This window comes from Pristis pectinata, chromosome 1 (assembly GCF_009764475.1).
Source record: "Pristis pectinata isolate sPriPec2 chromosome 1, sPriPec2.1.pri, whole genome shotgun sequence".
NCBI lineage: Eukaryota > Metazoa > Chordata > Chondrichthyes > Rhinopristiformes > Pristidae > Pristis > Pristis pectinata.
Genome location: NC_067405.1, coordinates 53,422,878 through 53,443,400, shown reverse-complemented (window position 1 = coordinate 53,443,400; position 20,523 = coordinate 53,422,878). Strand labels below are relative to the sequence as shown.

The window sequence follows — 20,523 nt, the reverse complement described above, 5'->3', positions numbered from 1 at the left end:
ATTAGCTTGTACTCAGTAGAGTCAGGAAGAACAAGAGATGATCTCATTGGGACACACAGGATTCTGAAAGGTTTTGACAGGGTAGATGCTAAGAGGCCGTTTCCTTAGGGTGGAGAATTTGAACCAGGACTCAGTTTCAGTATAAGGGACCAACCATTTCAGAGTGAGATGAAGTGACATTTTCTGCCTAAGGAGGTTTGAAGATTCTCCATCAGTGAACATATTCAAACCTGAAATCAATAGATTTATGGAATTATGGAAACTAGGGCTTCCATAATGTGGATTAGGCAGGAAGTAAGCTTAAGGTACAAGACCCTACTGAGTAGCAGAGGCAATGAGGAAATGAATGACCTGCATAACCCACTGCTTTCAGAAAATATAATTTGTGAAACAGCTTCTCATCATCATTTTCAGCACATGCTAGAGAGGTTTCTAATTTGAACAATTTTAGTAATTGGATTGTGCATGCATTTGCAACTGGAAAACACCCCAGAATAGACTGCTTCTTTGAGAAATTATGGCTTGAAAATCAGATGATTTATCCTTGCTCATCTCAGTAATTTCAATGTTGCTCACAGTCATTAGAGATGGGGAAGGGCTGCAGCAATAACCTTCATATTGAAAGTCAAAAGCGATTCAGCATGTGAAGAGCGCAAGGTATTTTAATGTGGTAAGGTAGATTATTAAAGCCTTAGTTACCTACTTAAGTGCCTGTCTTCTGGTATATACCCTCAGTTATTTATCAATTGCTATCAGCATCATTGTGGACACCAAATATCCAACCTTTCTTTCAGTTTTCTGTTTCCTACCAAAGCAATCCTAACATGAAGGTTTTGGTATTGCACAAAATACATTTGTTCACTCTATGAGGGTTTTAGTTTATAATTATTGTAGTTTTGGAGAATTTTCTGCTAATGTCACTTTTGATCTTGGGACTCCCCAAATCAGGCTGTAGGGCCAAAAGGCTCGACTGACTTCAGTTGCTGCAGAACTTTTTAGTTTGGGAAATTTGAGTGGAACAGATTGAGGAACTTACACAACCAAATACATATTACATCTATATGTATATAATTGGTAAAATATCAAATCCAGTTTCTCAATATAATTTTTTGGTACAAACTGCAGAAATTGTGAATGTAGGAGGTATGATTAGTAAATTTGCAGATGACACGGAAGTTGGTGGTGTGGACAGTGAGGAAGGTTGTCTAAGGCTATGGCAGGGTATAGATGGAAAGTTGGAGAGAGAGTTGGCAGATGGAATTTAATCCCACAAGTATGAGGCGATGCATTCTGGGAAGTCAAACAGGGGCAGGGCATATACAGTAAACAGTAGGGCACTGAGGAATGTTGGTGAACAGAGGCACCTCACGGGGTTCAAGTCGATAGTTCCATGAAAGCAGTAACACAAATAGATAAGGTGGTGAAAAAGACATAAGGCACACAGCCTTCATAGACTGGAGCACAGAATATAAACATTGGGAAGTTTTGTTGCAACTTTACAAAGCACTGGTTAGACCATACTTAGAGTATTGTGCGCAGTTCGGTTCGCCATACAGTAGGAAGAATGTGGTCACACTGGAGAAAGTGAAGAGGCAATTTACCAGGATGTTGCCCCTGGATTGGAAGACATTAGTTATGAGCAGAGATTGGATAGGATGGGCTCGTTTTCCCTGCCACAAAGGAAGCTGTGGGGCGACCTGACTGAGGTATATAAAATTACAAGAGGCATAGATAGGGTAAATAGCCAGAATCTCTTTTTTCTCGTGATAGAGGTGTCAAAAACAAGAATGCATATATTTAAGGTAAGAGGAAAGCATTTTAAAGGGGATTTGTGGAAAAGTTTTTTTAAAAAAAAGAGTGGTTGATATCTGGAACTAGCTGCCAGTTTAAAGGGCATTTAGACAGGCATTTAAATAGGTAAGGCATAGAGGGATATGGACTAGTGTGGACGGGCAAAATGGTTGGCATGGATATGATGGGCCGAAGGACCCGTTTCTGCTCTGTACAACGCTACAGGTTCATTTACGTTACTGAGGAAAAGCAGGATTTAACTTTACAGCCTGGGTGAAGGGTGAAAGAAGAGGAAGATACTGGTGAACAAAGGCCAAACCTCTAATCTACTCATACTGAGTTATCTTTGGGTACAGCCGTGTACAGAATTACAAATGCAGAACAATGACAGAATGAACATGAACAGGAAATCTTTGCAGGATTGTTCCATTTAGGATACACTAACAATTCCACAATTATCTAAATATATTCTTTTGGAAATAATCTCTCTCATTGTGTGCCAGTTTCACTATTAAGCTACTTTCTATATTTATTTCTTGTCTCTTTTTTGCCTCTGTCTCTGTGTCCATATGTATGAATCAATATTACGATAACATAATTGATTAAACCAATTTGAATAAAAAACATTTTAGGTGACGACCTATTTGTGGCACTTATTGATTACTGAATCTTAGTAGTGACGACTGGTTTATTTGGAGTATTGCCATTTGTATCTGCTTTTTCCTGTTAGATTTGGACTTGTTAGATTTTATACAATTAAAAACTTCCACTTAAAGATCAGAGGCAATATATTTGTGGTCCTTTAAGTCACTAATCCTGGTTTGCCCAACATCTGAGGTGTGACAACTTTTAAGCGATATTCAATTTTGAGGTGGGTTTTTCTTTGAAAACACATGGTGCAAAGGGGAGAGGGAGTGCCCAAACTGACATTGCTTGAAATGCACTCACATTTGGACAAGCATGTGTGAAATAGAAGCAAGAAGAGGCCCCTTGTTTCAATAAGATCATGGCTGTTTCCCAACCTTAAGCACATGATTTCTGTGTCTCCAAAAATTATTGATCTCAAACTTCAGGAAATGCAATGGTTGAGTACCTGCCTTTGAAGCTCGGCAGCCCGCCTTCAGGATTAAAACAAGATTATTGCCACCATGGTTATGGTTGGAGAGCAAGGATTCCAAATCATGAAAGTCCATGGGGCCTCAGCATTTTAAAAGATCTGGTGGAGCAACAGTGGTTCTTGAGATCAGGCCACATCAGAAGCTGAATGAAATTCTATATATTTTTGTGGGTTAAATTAGCTAACTGATGTATTCTCAGGGACCATCCATAATTTCTGGCGACCAGTGTACAGGCTGGGTACTTCAAAAAAGCAACACTCTCAGGTTCCCATCAGTGCTTTGCAATCCTGTGAACGCTGACACAGTGAAAAACATAGACTAATGCTGTGTGGCTGCAGAAGGTACCAGCTGCATGATAAAAAGCAGCAACATGACAATGTTTCCTTGATGCCTCACCTCTACCATTTCAAAGGACAAGAGGCAGCATGGAAACATTGAGCAGTACAGCATGGATATAGGCTCTTCAGCCCAGTGAATTCATGCTAACCACTATGCCCACGCAGCTAGTCCAAATTTCCTGCATTTGGTCCATATCCCTCCAAGCCCTGCCCCTCCGTGTACCTGTCGAAGTGCTTCTCACCCAAAACCTATGCCCTCTGGTTTTGGGCTCCCCTACGCAGGAGAAAAGACTGTTACCATCCACCTTATCAATGCCTCTCATAATTTTAAACACTTCTATAAGGTTGCCCCTCACTCTTCTATGTTTCAAGGAATAAAGACCTAGCCTGGACAACTTCTCCCTATAATTCAGGCCTTCTAATCCTGGCAACATCCTCGTAAATCTTCTCTCTACTCTTTCCAGTTTAACCACATCTTTTCTAATAATAGGGTGACCAAATCTGAACACAGTACTCCAAATGCAGGCTCTCCAACAAATTATACAACTGCAACATAATGTCCTAACTCCTACTCTCAGGACCCTGATTGATGAAGGCCAGCATGCTAAACGCCTTTTTCACCACCCTGTGATGCCGCTTTCAATGAGCTATGCACTTGTACTCCTAGGTCCCTCTGTTCCATTACACTCCCCAGTGCCCTACCATTCATAGTACAAGTCCTACGCTGGTTTGACTATCCAAAATGCACCACCTCACTTTTATCCATTTCATAATCAGAATCAGGTTTATTATCACAGCCACTCCTCGGCCGACTTCCCTAACTGATCAAGATCCTCCTGTAATCTACGATAACCTTCTTCACTATCAACAACACTGCCTAATTTTGTGTCATCTGCAAACTTACTAATCAAGTCCTGTGTATTCACGCCCAAATCATTTATATAAATAACAAATAACAAGGGTCCCAACACCGACCCCTGCGACACACCACTAGTCACCAGCCTCCATTCCAAGGAACAACCATCAACACCACCCTCTGCTTCCTAAATCCGAGCCAATTTTGAATCCACCTAATGAGCTCTCCCTGGATTCCACAGGACCTAACCTTCCAGACCAGCCTATCATACGGGACCTTGTTGAAGGCTTTATTAAAGTCCAAATAGACAACATCCACTACCCTACCCTCATCCACATTTTTGGTTACCTCTTCAAAGAACTCTAAAAGATTTGTTAAGCATGACTTTTCCCGCACAAAGCCATGCTGACTCCTCCTAATCTATCCAAATGTTGGTAGATCCTGTCCCTCAGAATTCCCTCCAGTAACTTCCCCACTATTGATGTCAGGCTGACCGGCCTGTAGTTCCCTGGCTTGTCCTTGCTACCCTTCTTAAACTACAGAAGGGCATTAGCCACCTTCCAGTCTTTGGGAACTTCACCAGTGGCTAATGATGAAGCAAATATCTCCACAAGGGCCTCCGCAGTTTCTTCTCTAGTCTCCCACAAAGTCCAAGGATGCACTCCATCAGGCCCTAGGGAATTTATCCACCTTAATGCACTGTAAAGGTGCAAATACCTCCTCCCTGGTAATATGAATTTCCTCCAACACATCTCCACTTGTTTCCCTTATCTCTTGAGCAACCATGCTTTTCTCCTCAGTAAACACAGAGAAGAAATAGTCATTAAAAATCCCACCCATCTCCTGCGGCTCGAGACATAGGTAGCCCTGCTCATCTCTAAGGGGACCTACTCTCTCCCTAGCCACACTTTACCTCTTAATAGCTGTAGAACTTCTTGGGATTTTCCTTAAACTTACCTGCCAGATCCATCTCATACCCTCTCCTGCCCTCCTGATTTCCCTCTTAAGTGTATTCTTAATCTTTTTATAGTCATCAAGGGATTCACTTGTCCCCAACTTTCTAAACCCAATGTATGCTTCTTTCTTTTTCTTGACCAGAGCCTCAATATTCCTCGTTAGCCAGGCTTCCCGAAACTTGCCAGGTTCACCCTTCACCCTAACAGGAACATGCTGCCCCGGGACTCTTAATATCACACTCCTTAGTCTCCTACTTGCCATTCGTTCCTTTCCCTTCAAAGGGGCTTACCCAATTGACCTCTGCCAGATCCTGCCCAATTCCCCCAAAATAAGCAATGCTCCAGTTTAGAACCCTAACCTGTGGACCTGTCCTATCCTTTTCCATCACTAACTTAAAACTAATGGAATTATGGTCACTAGAGCCAAAGTGCTCCCTGAGTGTCACATCAGTTACTTGCCCTGCTTCGTTCCCCAAGAGGATGTCCAGTATTGCACCCTCCTGAGCAGGGTCCTCTATATATTGATTCACGTGTATGTGTATGGGAAGACAGCTGCTCCCTATGTACCCACAAAAAGATATATCATCCCTGAGAGTCAAAATCCTAGGACTTGACTGGAATATGAGAGTGCATTCATTAAATAGACTATGGTGGTTTGAAGTGGAGGTGAGCCATCACCTTCACAAGGGCAATCAAAAACTGGATTTGCCACTTTGCTTAAATGAAGAAATGAAAAAAAAGTTATCTAATTGAAATGGTAATGTGATGCCATGTGCAATATGGAAAATTATTTCAAGACTCCTACTTTAAAAAAAAACTTCAGCTGTACAGTCTGTATAAATCACATTTAATGTCAGTTTGTTATAGAATAATTTGCAATGTAAGGTCTTGAATGAATAATTCAGAAGAGATTTTAGTGATAGGCTAATTATTTAATTCACTGAACTTTGACAACGTAATCTATTCTGCTGTCATGCATTGTGAATGTTCTTCACAGTTTTAGCATTACTCCTATTTTCTAATCATAACTAATTAGTAACAGCACTATGTTTAAATAGATGAAACCAGCAGAATTTCAAGCTGACATATCAGGTTCAATGAATATTTCGTGTGAGTATTACATGCGGTGAACACTGTTAAGTGTATTTTTTATGGTGTAAATTATTTGACCACATAGCTGTTCTGGCTTTTCAGGAAATTACAAAAAAAAATGAAGACAATATTGAAATTAAACATCTGGGTGCAATGTGTTAATAATAATAAGTAATATTGTATCATGGCACCAACTGGCTCTGGCACTTTTTGTTCTGTTCTTCTAAAGTGTGCTTTTGGGAGTGATCAGTTGGGGGTACTAACCGAATTAGGTCTGGAAGGCAGCTTGTTCAACATCAACTGATTTTACAATAAAGGAAACTACTTGGGATCTGCTCTTTGTGGATGACACTGTGCTCATTTATAATTCATCTGATGAATTACAATCATGATGAACAAGTTTTCTATTGCTTGGTAATCAGCATCAGTAAAGCAGTTGTCATCTGTCATGCACTAACATCCCACCCAAAATCTGTATCAGCAATGAAACTCTGGAAAATGTGGATCGCTTTCACCATTGCAATTCAGCTTTAATCAGCTTGCTATGCCATGGAGAACCAGAAAAGCCTCCTGACAAATTTAACTTGTTTTTGGAACAACAAGTCACCAAACATGAGCACACGCTTGCCCTTTTATCAGATGTGTACTCAGTGCCCTCCGTTATGCTGTGAAATCTACGTTGCATAGTCAAACAAGCAGGGATTTTGAACAGCTTCCACCTTCACTGCCTTAGAAATGTTGGGGAATCATTTAGGACCAGTGCATCACCAACAATAAAACTAACATCTATACAAACTACACTGAACACCCATGGGCTTCACTGACCAGAATCTATATGAACTGCAGTGAACACCCATGGGCTTCACTGACCAGCACACATGGAGTGCATGCCTTAACATTACCAGTTGAAGGCTGTGCTCCAAGGTCTATGCTCCAATGGAATAAAAAAAGTCCAGTAAGGTCCCAAGAAATTGTGCATTCCCAATGACAACTTGAAGAATCCTGGCCATAACTGGTCAGTATGGAGAGGGCAGGGTAAAAACTAGTGCAGCCACCATGAAGAGTCACCAGAGAGCATGGTCAGAGGCTCTCAAGTGAGTCTGAAAACAAAGTACACTTCATCCTTTATCTATTGATTGTTACCTGCAGATACAACTCATGCATTGGTCTCTTTTCCCACACCATTGGTTTATCTGGTCAAGTCTCCTATCATCTGTCAAGACATTTGAAGTCCATCAAGGAACATCATGATCAGAGATTATAAGACGCTGGAAACATTCAATAAGGTCAGGCAGCACTCTGACTTCTCAACAAATTGAAAAGTAGGTGATGGAACAGGTTCTGAGCAAGTACTGAAGCAGGAAATAGGAGAGGGAAACAAAAAAAAGGGCAATAGTTGGATGTAAAGCAAGAATGACTAGATGGCAAAAAGGATGGTAGCACAAGGCAAACTGGACAGGTAGTGGAAGAATAGATCTTTGGAGGTGTATATAACAATAACAGAATAACATAAGTAATCATTGCAAAAAATAGATGCAATGGTTACGATCTGCAACTGTTCAACTTAGTTTTGAGTGCAGGAACATATAAAGCATCTATTTGAAAGGCGAGACATTATTCCTCAGGCTTATATTGAATGGATGGAAACTTGAATTTTTGTGGGAGAATTAAAATACCTTGAAAGAGAAAGATAACGGTCATGTTTTTAGATTGAATGAAAATGTATAGCAAAATGAGGATTTAGGCTCCGCCAGATCCAGCTTTTATTTCTTGTCCAATTACCAACACGTTTTACCTCCTGTTTGTCAACAGTTGCGGGCTGCCCCCATAACATTCTACGCAAAAAAGATGCATTTCACTGTGTGTTTTTATGTACGTGATTAATAAAAATATCCTTAAAAAATAATTACTTCTGCTTTCCACCTTTGACCAGAACTCTTCCATTCTGTCAATGCTGCTGAAAAAATGAACTGTTGCTCACTAGCACCACTGGGTGGCGTTCACTAATATAACACCTATCTGAAATATCCACATATATTTAATGTCAATCGTTCCCTTGTGGTGAGTGAAGAAATGAATCCTTCGCTTTCCAATTTATTTCCCTTCTGTTTTCTATTGTGCCCTTCACTACAAGCCATGAACTAGATCTCTCCCTATGCACTAGCCCAAGGAAATTGTTCCCCTCTCTAAAGTGCCGCATATTAACGACTTGACATATTGAGCTGGCAAGTATCAGCAATGAAAATTATTATCAAAATTCATCAGAAAACTAGCATTGATATAGCTCCTTTAATCTTCTAAGGTACGCCTCTGGATCTTTGTCAAAGAGAAATTAAGAGATATTAGAACAGGAGAACTTGGTCAAAACAGGGAGCTTACCAGGATCAACTAAAAGAAACAAGAAATTGGCAGAGAAGTAGGGAAGGAATTCCAGAGCTTATGGCCTAGGCAGTTGAAGGTGTGGCTGGCAAAAGAACAGCAATGTAGTTTAGGGATAAACTAAGGAGGCTGTAATTAGGGGAACAGAATTTGCAGAGTGTGTAGAAATAGGAAGGACAAAAATATGGAGGAACTTCAAAACAAGGATGATAACATCTGACTTTGCTTAACAAGAAGTCAGTGAAGGTCAGTGAGCAGAGAACTGATGAGTGTACGTTAGGAAGATGAAAGCGAATTAAGAAGGGTAGTCTGCTGAGGAAGTACTTAAAACCTCCACAGATCATAGTACAGACCTTCATTTTGACTTTTCTCCCTTTCTTTGGTTCTTTATATCGTAAAACATATTTAACTTTCAATTTATTCCAGTTGTGACAAAATCCATTGATCTGAAATTCTGATTCTACCCCCACCACCACCTACCCGCCCACCCACCAACCCCACCCCCCCCCCCCCCCAAACACACACACTTGCGGCCTGACCTGCAGAAAATATTGAGTACTTTCTGTTTTTATTTCAGATTAATAGTATTCACATTATTTTGCTGTTATTGAGTTTACATCAAAGTTGGGAGGATAACAGGAGATCAAAATGTAAAGTTAACTAAAAAAAAAAGCCCAATAAGACTATTTTTAGTTATCTAAGGGACAAAGAGGACAATTGCTTGTTTTTCATCTGAATACACAACAGTCTTGATATTAAAACTACAATGAACATTTCTCAACTTGTAATATACAGGTTAATGGTACAGCAACCAAAAAGTAATTTCTATTTTAAGATTTCAACTAAGGAGAAAGAACATTTCTATCAGGTTTATCTTGCCTTATTGATTTATCTAGCCATTTAAATCTTGCCTCCTTTAATTTGTTGTTTCAATTCTAAATTAATTGTACCATCAAGTTATCCTGATTGTGAAGCACATGTTCAATAGAAGGGCTCTCCTGGTGATGGTGCAGTCCATCACAGCTTTAAATTTAACACTTTATAACCATAATAATAGGTGCACAAACTCACAACTTCATGCTTTCCCGCCCCTAATAAATTCCAAATTCCTTCTATTATTGAAATGGATTTTAAATTATTTAAGTGCTATAGATATTTTTGCTAATGTCTTCCCCGCACTAGATGTACATTTGATTCACTACATTTACAGCATATTTGGAAATGCAGCTCATCTTCAGTATATATTGTGAACTTTGCACTTGACAACACAGGAAGCCAAGTTTACATACAGAATATGGAAAATTGGGGCTGAATAGTCATGGTGAGAGTGTTGAATTTTGGAGAGCAATAGGGAATATCAGGAGTGTCGGCAGGAAAGTTCTCTGTAGTAAAAAAATACTGTGCAGCAACTAGATTCAAATTCATTAAACTGATTGAAAATAATTGATTAAAACTGACTGAAATGCTCAAATGATTTTGTTAGGTGGCTGTAGTGCCATCTTGTGGCAGTACATAAAATAAATGGCAACAACATCATGGCCCCAATCTGAAATAATAATTATGGCTAAAGTACCAATATTGCCATTATTACTTCATTACTTCCTAGGATACGCTTGGCCACTTGCCTGACAGCAACTCAGGTTTCTCTGCATTCAAGTATGGTAATGTAGCATGATACTGCAGGTTGTGCTCCAATGCTGAACTCAACACGAAGTTCAACAAGGTGCCAAGAACCAAGGACAATTACTTTGGAACATAAAAAATAGAAGCAGGTATAGGCTATTCAGCCCTTCATGCCTGTTCTGCAATTCAATAGGACCATGGCAGATCTTCTACCTCAGCATCACTTTCCTGAACTAATCCTACATGCCCTGATTCTCAATCTCTTCCTTCAAAATACTCAGTGACTTAGCTTCAATAGCCACCTTGCGCAAAGAATTTCACAAAAGCAATACCCTTTGGGTGAAGAAATGTTTTCACCTCTGTCCTGAATGGCCAACCCCTACTTACAGGCAGCCTAGCCAGGGGAAATATCATCCCTGCATCAGGACTGCTATGTTTGCATTCACTAGAGCTTAGAAGTTTACAAAATTCTGACAGGATAGACAGGTTGGATGAGGGGAGGATATTTCCCCTGGCTGTGACATGTATAACAAGGGTTTACCATCTCAAATACACAGGGCAAGTGATTCAGGATTGAGATGAGGTGAAATTTCTTTGCTGAGAATAGTGAACCTCTGGATTTTGTTATCATAAAGACCGTGGAGGCCGTCACTGAATATATTTAGAGAGGGGATGCACAAATTTCTCAACGCAAAAGGCATAAAGGGTATTGGGAGAGCAAGGGAATATTGTGTTAAGGTTGATGATCAGCCCATGATCCTACTGAATGCTGGAGCAGGCTCAAAGGGCCACATGATCTTCTACTGTTCCTGTTTTCTGTTTCTATGTTACTCTGTCAAGCTGCATCAAAGTTTATTTGTTTCAATCAGGTTGCCTCTTATTCTTAGGAATTCAATAGAGTATAAACCCAGTCTGCGTCACCTCTTCCAATAGGACATAGTTAAGAGCTACAGGGAGGCAGTCACTCCTAAGCTGCAGGAGGCAGGTAAGCTGGGTGATCGTCAGGAGAAGGAAGGAGAATAGGCAGGTAGTGCAGAGTACCCCTGTGGCCATTCCCCTCAATAACAGATATAACCACTTTGGGATACTGTGCGGGGGATGATACTACCAGGGGAAAGCCACAGTGACCAGGTCTCTGGCACTGCGCCTGGTTGTGTGGTGCAGAAGGGAAGGGGGGAGAAGAGGAGAGCAGTAGTGATAGGGGATTTCAATAGTAAGGGGGCAGACAGGAGATTCTGTGGACGTGAGAGAGACTCCCGGATGGTATGTTGCCTTCTGGGTGCCAGGCTCTGGGACATCTTGGATCGGGTCCACAGCATTCTGAAGGGGCAAGGCGAACAGCCAGAGGTGGTGGTACATATTGGTACCAATGACATAGGTAGGGAAAGAGATGAGGTTACAAAAGGGATGGGTTACACCTGAACTGAAGGGGACCAATATTCTTGCAGGCAGGTTTGATAGTGCTGTTGGGGAGGGTTTAAACTAGTTTGGCAGGGGGGTGGGAACCAGAGTGATAGGTCAGAGCTCAGTGCATTTAGTGTACAAGTAGATGCAGCATGTAGAAAGACTGAGGAAGGATAGGCAGTTGAAAAGGCAAAATTGCAGTCAGTTGGATGGGCTGAAGTGTGTCTACTTTAATGCAAGAAGTATCAGGAAAAAGGGTGATGAACTTAGCATGGGTAAGTACATGGAACTGTGACATGGTGGCCATTACAGAGACTTGGCTGTCACAAGGGCAGGAATGGCTGCTGGATATTTCGGGGTTTAGATGTTTCAAAAGGGACAGGGACGGAGGTGAAGGAGTGGCTTTGCTGATCAGGGGTAGTATCACAGCTGTAGAAAGGGAGGACGTCCTTGAGGGATCGTCTACTGAGTCAGTGTGGGTGGAAGTCAGAAACGGGAAGGGAGTGATCACTCTATTGGGAGTATCCTACAGACCCCCCCAATAGTAGCAGAGACACTGAGGAGCAGATTGGGAGGCAGATTTTGGAAAGGTGCAAAAATAACAGGGTTGTTGTCATGGGTAATTTCAACTTCCCTAATACTGATTGGCACCTCCATAGTGTAAAGGGGATAGATGGGGTTGAGTTTGTTAGGTGTGTCCAGGAAGGATTCCTGACACAGTATGTGGACAGGCCAATTGGAGGAGAGGTCATACTGGACCTGGTACGAGGCAATGAGCCTGATCACGTTTCAGATCTCTTGGTGGGACAGCATGTTGGAGACAGTGACCATAACTCCTTGACCTTTACCATCGACTTGGAGAGGGATAGGAGCAGACGATATAGAAAAGTATTTAATTGGGGGAGGGGGAATTATTATACTATTAGGCAGGAAATTGGGAGCATAAATTGGGAACAGATATTCTTGCGGAAGCACACAACGGAAATGTGGAGGTTGTTTAGGCAGAACTTGCACGGGATTCTGGATAGGCTTGTCCCATTGAGGCAGGGTAAGGATGGTAGAGTGAAGGAACCATGGTTGACAAGAGACATAGAATATCTTGTCATGAAGAAGAAAGAAGCTTACTTAAGGCTTAGAAAGCAAGGATCAGACAGGGCTCTGGAGAGTTAAAGGTAGCCAGGAGGGACCTCAAGAATGGACAGGCGAGCTAGAAGTGGGCATGAGAAGGCCTTGGCAAATAGGATTAAGGAAAACCCCAAGGCGTCCTACACATATGTTTAGAATAGGAGGATGACTAGAGTGAGGGTAGGACTGATCAGGGATAAAAGAGTGCCTGCAGTCAGAAGAGGTAGGGGAGGTCCTTACTGAATACTTTGCTTCAGTATTCATCAGTGAGAGAGACCTTGATGTTTGTGAGGATGGTGTACGACAGGCTGATATGCTAGGGCATTTTTCCTCTGTCATTGACCCTTTCAGTGACCTATGTACAAGGAAACTCAAGGTTTCCTTGAACATCAACATTTCTCAATCTCTCACTATTTGAAAAATATTACTGCATATAATAGTCAACAAGAAGGTTCACCGATACTTCATATAATTGAGGCATCACCTTCCTATTTCTGTATTCATTTCCCCTTGCCATGAAGAATAACACAGTCTGCTGGCTCTCCTAATTACTTGCTGTGCCTGTGAATGAGTTATGATACCCAGATCCCTCTACCTCAGGTTTTTGCCACGTCTCAACAATTAGATCATATGCTTCTTTTTAATCTTTCCTGCCAGACTATTTTCCAGATCTCTGTCCACTCACTTAACCTATCTATATCCTTTTATAGCCTTCACAACTTGCTTTCCCGCCATCTTTGTGTCATCAGCAAATTGTGCAATCATGACATGGATGAAGATATCAAAAGTATTCATAGAAATGATGAAAAGCTGAGATCTCAGCACTTGCTATGTCTTGCCAACCAGAAAACATCCCATTTCTGACTATTCTCCATTTTCAGTGAGCCAGCCAATCTCTTATCCTTGCCAAAACTTTACCTCCTACACTATAAGCTTGAATTTTTCCACAACAAGCCTTGTCACCACACCATAATCAAATGGCTTCTGCAACTTAGTACGTCTACAGGTTCTCTTTTATTCATAACATGTTACTCCCTCAGAGATGTTGTCAGTCTATGACGACTGCCACATCACCTTACAATGTGATATTAAATTCTTACAAATGATGCTCACTTCTTGACCTGCTAGCTTTCATATTTGGGCCATTTATTGAAGCTAATTGGTGGCAGACACAAATTCAGAAGAATAAAATGTTCTCTTTGCTTTGGTTGATCTTCAATGGGGGAAATCTCTCAAATAGGCACAGAGATTTTTAGAGGAGGATTCTCAACCAAACCATAAATCATTAAAATTTGGTCTGCATCAACGAGACTGCTTCTAGTGCACCCTAATGAGGTGTTACTTAGTTTTGTTTGCTTTCACTTGTTGTGGGCATTTAATAAAGTACAAATTCGTGTATAAGCATGGTTGCTTCTGCCTGGAACAAAGCACTTTTGCAATGACTAACAGTAATGACTTTTTTTCCAGTAAAAGCAATTTCCCTTTGAAAATACCAATGTTTTAGGCATCAAGAACTGTACAATTAATACTCATTCTTTTGAGTGTGAAAAAAAATTCATTTATTTTCTCTATAACTGAGCAGTCCTAGTTAGAGAGGCCCATATCACAGAACAATTACATTTAAATTCATTTTGAGAATTGCCACTTCACATATACTGTAGGTACACAAGGGCAGCTAAAACAGCTATAATAGTCAGGCAAAATGGAGTACACCTGGGTAGGATGCAAAAATATAATTTTGTGGCTAAGTCTGTACTGGCATTTATAACGTCATGTAAAAGTAACAAAGAGCTGCAAATACCATTTTTCAGGCAGCAACTGTGCTGAGAAAAACAATCATCATTTCAGGCCAATTACCCTTTTTTCCAGAACCGGACAAGCTTAAAGATGTAACAGATATTAATACAAAAAAATTGGGTGTGTAAGGCAAGGCGTAAACATAAAGGATCATTAATAGGGTAGGAGACTGAAGAGATTAAATAAACAATGGGAGGGATAATGGTTCAATCAAATATTGGGATAAGCAAAGGAGATCATATGCCATTTGGAAATAAAAATGGGGTAGATGAGAAACAACAGACAATATACCGAAAACCAGTATCAGTTTTATTTCTGGAGAGATGGACTTGAAAAATAAAGTTAAATCCATCCAACCACGGTAAGGCTGTACTTGCAGTGTAGTGCATCTGTTTGTTACATTAGAAGGGTCACTAGAGTGCATCCCAAATTTATTTGTATGGGTGGTATCGGAACTGTAGGAAAGAATCATCAGGAAAGAATATGCAAACTGCATGAAGATTACTTTTCTCATGAAAAGAGGCTGTGACACAATCTAATAAAGATTTTAATAAAGTAGACACAGAGACCTTGTTTCTACTGCAGAAAAGGATAAATCTCGAGGTTATCAATATAAGACAGTCACCAAGAAATCAGATAGCAGACTCCGAGGAAAACAACTCTTTACCCAGAGGTGATAAGATAGAGAATTCCCTGCACTGGAATTCACTGAGTGTAGAAGTTTTTAAGGGGAAGCTGGATAGGCAAAATGATCAAGGGAGGAATAGAGGGTTATGTTGATAGATTCAGAGTAGGAAGATTGGGAGTGAATTGCAAACATAGGAACGAATCAGTTGAGCTGAAAGGCCAATTTCTGTGTTTGGATTATTAGTAAAAAGGTGCAGAAGCATCTAAATTAACCTTATTAAGCAAGGTCAAATACTTTCCAACTGGCTTACCAACATTAAGAAATGAGTTAATTTAATAAAAGTAATCATTAATAATGTACTTTTTTAAATAAACTGCATCAAAATAGTGCCACTGTAAATAATGTTAGATATAGATCCATCATTGTAATAACTTAGTTTTAACACAATCTTAAGTAAACAGGGGCTGTAGCCAAAAAACAACTTAACAGGTTTTGGAAAACATTTACCATGTGTAAATACACTGGAAAGAAGCTTTATTTATTAGAATACCTTTATTCTGTTGTATAGTTACCAAATAGTAAGCACCTTAATTACAGATTAAATTAAAATAGGTAATTCACATGTTATGTACTTACTGGTGATGATGGACCTTGACTGACATTTATTTTAATTTCCAGTTCCTGAACTTTCTTTTTCAATTCAATATTCTCCGTTTCCAGTTCTTGAATCTGTAAAACAATTTTATTTGTAAAACTTCATGATTACTTTCACAGAAGTTTTATAAGTTTAACCATATCCATGTACATAAAATAGACTTCTGAATTTCTGTTTGTCATAAAAAAAATAAGATAAATCATGAAATGTATTATTATTATTATAAAGGCAAGATATTTATTAAATGAAGTATGGAAGATACTACAGCAAACTTTTCTATTAAGTTTGACAAGACAACATTCCTTGGCTTCTGTGTAGAGATACAAGTAGTAGTATATGCACATGCAGAAACTGCTATTGAGCAACTTAGTTAGGACTTGCAAAAACTCACTTTAGATGCCAACCTCATTTGCATCATGGATTCTAACAAAGGGAATTTAACTAATAATATATCCATATATTGATCATTAAAAATTTGCAGTAATATTGAAGGGGTGAACAAGTAACAGCTTTAAGTTCTGCAATGTAGTCCTTGAGTGATGACAGTTAAGTAGAGGTGGGGGCTATGCATCTCGTAACAGTTGAATGGCTGTCCTTCAACTAATCAGTACTCCAAGTTAGATTTCACCTCACTTTAATGGTTTCGTGAGATTAATTGCTTCCTCAGCAATTCAGTCCCAGTGAGAAACTTTGCAATGTCCACGTTTGAGATGTTGGGTTGCAATTTCAGATTTGGAAACGTAACCTGTATCTGATCACTCTCAGGATTATAGTTGCTTGTGGTGTAACCCACTTCAGTTTCACAAGAGCCCAAAGCAGCCTGAACTGAATCCCAATGCTGAACACAACATTCTGGGCCTCACTCAGGCAGATACTTTTAAGTAATGTCAAAGTGGGCCTCACATCAGCTGTGAAAGCCTGTTGCAGTGAGACTACCATACTACATGCAGGCTAAGTATACACGCACAAAAATCATGGGAGTGACCTCCAGGCATGTGTTGCATGCCACTGGAGGGCACTGCATGTGCCAGAAGTCTCCATTCTATATCAGACATAGAGGACCCAGAAAGGAAATCACAGACTTAACTGAGTGCATGCTAAGTAACAAGGTTGTAGCAGAAACTGCCTAAAGTTGTTGCAGTCTTGGGAATGAAGTCATGTTAACCACTACACTGTGACTACCAAAGGGAGATGACCTTCAGTTCAAATACAAAGGACTTTGATTTTGTTGATAGTTTTGGTAACTTTTTGAATGCTTATACATGGGGGAAAAATACTATTCATTAAGGTTTTTGTCTACTGTACTTTTGATTGTAAGCACCCACAAAGAAAAATTGATAATTCCAATAAAATTTGCATTATGCGATTATGTGCTAAAATATGGTCTTTCAGGACTCCTTTTATGCTGGTTGAACAAGAGTGTTTGGCGGGCATATTATTCCCAGGACATATTATATAAATAGGACCACATTTAGCTAAAAAAACCTCCTAAATATAATTGACACGAAACAGTATTTTGTGCTTTATTAGTGCAAAATAAACACTTAATCAAAGATATGCTGAAATCATTGTCTCACGGTGTGCCACCACACTGAAAACTCAAAGCCACACCAGATATGCTCATTAATATAGCTGAACAAGAGAAGAATGGGAAGGCAATTTATTCATTTTTTTTTGTAGTATTGGCATGTGCCAATGCCCTATCATGGGAATAATGATGACTCACTTTTGTCCACATTGTATATTCCTGGCAAGCTGGATGCACTCCCATGACAATGGCAAGGCTGCAGCATTAATCAACAGTCTTAAGACTACTTCTGCACTACTTCCTGCTGACGCTTAGGCTTCCATAAGTCTTCATGACAAGTTGGGTATTTTCAATTCATCTCCACCGTTATTAATAATCGTAATAATTATACATAACACTTAACTTGCAAGTACTGAGTGCTAATGGAGCACTTCTATTCTGGTGAGAGTAACACCTGATTTAAGTCATTTTGGACAGATTTACACGTGTACAAAAATCTGACCCAATGTATCCCTAAGTTGGGCACAAAACTGAAAAATTTGGAAATGCCAGAAACTTGAAGAATATCTGAGAATTATTTTCAGGATAATAATTTTCAGTATATAGGAAAGAAGCCAACATGAATATTTTGGGTACGATTCTGATAGGAGGTTTCCACCTGAACATTCAAACATCCTCTCAATTCCCAAACAAAATAATGGAAAGATTTATCCATATATAAACCATGGAGAACCTGGGTACATGCATTTGACTTCTATTTATAACTAACAGAAATTCTAATCATAACCTGTAACTTATAAACTATTAAAAGGTGCAACTTATTTGGCTTTTTACATTGCTTATCGAATTTGCTTCACAGACATCCATTTCTGAATATTGGTAAAAATGTTATGTGCAATTTAACCTATGTCAGTGTACAAACTTACATAAATAACACCATAGTATTTCTGTAGACATATGCATTATAAGTTACTGCTGAGGGACTACATGTCCAAAAGGATCATGAGAGTGACCTCCAAGTTCACAATTAATAATCCTTGAATCTGGTTTCTAGTCCAATAAATTAGATTATGCAATCATTTAAAACTCACTCGTTTCTGTAAACTGGCAATCTGCTTTCTTGTCTCAACATCTTTTCCTCCAGTTTCCAGAAATTTCTTGTAGGCCAAGTCAAAAGCTTGGCCAATAGTCAGTGTTATTTCTTCAGCCTGAAACAGATTGAAAATATTCTCATTTCTGTCCAAGATCTTGAGACTGCAATTGTAACAGTACTTCAGAAGTATATCCTGAGGTCATAAAAGACATTATACAAATGTATGGTCCTTCATTCTTATTTATCTGAATTGTAAAACATCTGGTCAGTATATATCCAGTTTTATTCAATTTGTATCTTTTGACCACATACCAGAGTGAGAAAACTTGGAACTGTAATGTGCACAAAACCAAATATCAGATTTGTGACATTTTCTCTACCCACATAAACTGGACTGTAACTGATGATATTTGATTTAAATTCAGTTTTCCTTCTAAGGAAATTACTTGGTCTGGACCGAATTAAATTCTGATTTTTTGACTTTGCCCATAATTACCATTTCAAAAAAGCAGAAAATATTTAACACTGATTTAATAGATCTAACTACCAGTCTCTTCAAAATTCATTGTGTCATTTTCTGGAACAAAAAAAGGTCAATAACCAGACAACAGGATGTAATATTAGGTACAACATAACAGTGAAAACACATGGATAGCTTTTCTATCCTTCCTCCTCTGTCAACACCAACTTATCCAGAAGGTACTGTGCCAATGAAAAATTCACAATATCGTCATGATAGATTGCCCTTTCAGAACATTTCCTAATTTAGTTTATGGCTGGAGTGAAGCAGTGAAGTAATGGCAGATCGCTCAGGCTAAGTTATAACACTCTCACACCCATCTTTACACGAAAAGACGCATCTATTATGATTTGTTAGCTGACACAGTAGAATAACTGTGCCACCTGTTTCAAAGGAACCAGTAACACATTTGCAATGAAGAAATGGCACAGCTATTGAGAGCAATTGTCAGCCTTATGTCCGGGTTCTCTTTCTCCACTATTTTCCAAGCAGCTGTGCACTGCACTCCCTGGAGGCTACACGAGCCATTATTCAATGCAACACCACCACAGGCATCAAACAGGTCACGTAGAGCCATGTTGCTCTCTCTGCTGGCTAAAGTTTTAGCTTCGACCATCAGATTTATTGTATCTGACACTGGATTTTACCAACAATTTTGATACCTAAACAAAATTCATAGAGGCTCATATTTACATCTAGAACAAGAAGCAACTTTTATAAAGACATTTCGGCTGCATGAGTGAAAACAGATTAAGTCCACAATGCACCTCGTGCCCTCGTTCTAGCACAAAACAAGCAGTAGTCTCTTTAAGGCAAATTCTCTTTAAGTCTCTTTAAAACAAAAATGCCTCCGCTAAATTTTCAGGGATGGATCTTGTTCCTGTTGTAAAACATGAATGATCTTTGAAGGAGAAAATGTGCCACAGTGTGTGCATTCACTTACTCTTGGAGAAATCCATTATTCTAGGGAAATCAAAGCAGTTCTACATCCTGATTATTCAAAGAGACAATCCGAAATCACACTTATGAATTGAACAACTAACTTGCAACATTATGTTCACCATAGCATTTTCTCAGTAGCATGGCGTAGAAACTCTTTTGTAGACTTACACACTTTTCACTGTCAAACACGTAACACATATGTTTATTTGACTCAGCATCCTTGCAAATAAAAGTAAATATCTTCTTATCAGTTTTGTCATCAGCGCAGAAAGATATTCGATGCAATTGGCAATTATGCAGAATTTCCTGCAAAGCAAAGAAAATATTTTTGTTATTTATTATTTTAACTGTGTGAAAAGAAATCAAGTCACAAAAGAAGAATTCTGTGCAATATTTACTAACTGATTGAGCCTTACTTATCTCATAAGGAGTGACCATTTGCAATTAAGTTAATTCAATATAATTAATATGGCTAACTTATTCTAATTAATGTCTTACTTTGACCTATGAAGACTATGATCAACTCAGACTGCAATATCTTCCTGCATAATTCTCCACCAATCCCGGTCTCATAGATTCTCCAACACAGAACACCAGGGCAAGATTACTAATGATAAAATATTTTTGTTATAGTATATTAATTTTCTTTGTGCTACATTTTACTTAGAGATTTAGGAC

At 39.2% G+C, this 20,523-nt stretch overlaps 1 protein-coding gene across 2 annotated transcripts in view; it reads right to left on the bottom strand.

Moving 5' to 3' along the window:
- Positions 1-20,523, bottom strand: part of LOC127576532 (PTB domain-containing engulfment adapter protein 1-like) — a 273,626-nt gene that overhangs the window by 28,470 nt on the left and 224,633 nt on the right. For both annotated transcript variants that reach the window (XM_052027044.1, XM_052027036.1), the window contains 3 exons: positions 20,014-20,151; positions 18,382-18,498; positions 15,744-15,836 (listed from right to left, as the gene is read on the bottom strand). In XM_052027044.1, the coding sequence (XP_051883004.1) occupies positions 15,744-15,836; positions 18,382-18,498; positions 20,014-20,151 (348 nt within the window). The remainder of the gene's footprint in view (positions 1-15,743; positions 15,837-18,381; positions 18,499-20,013; positions 20,152-20,523) is intronic.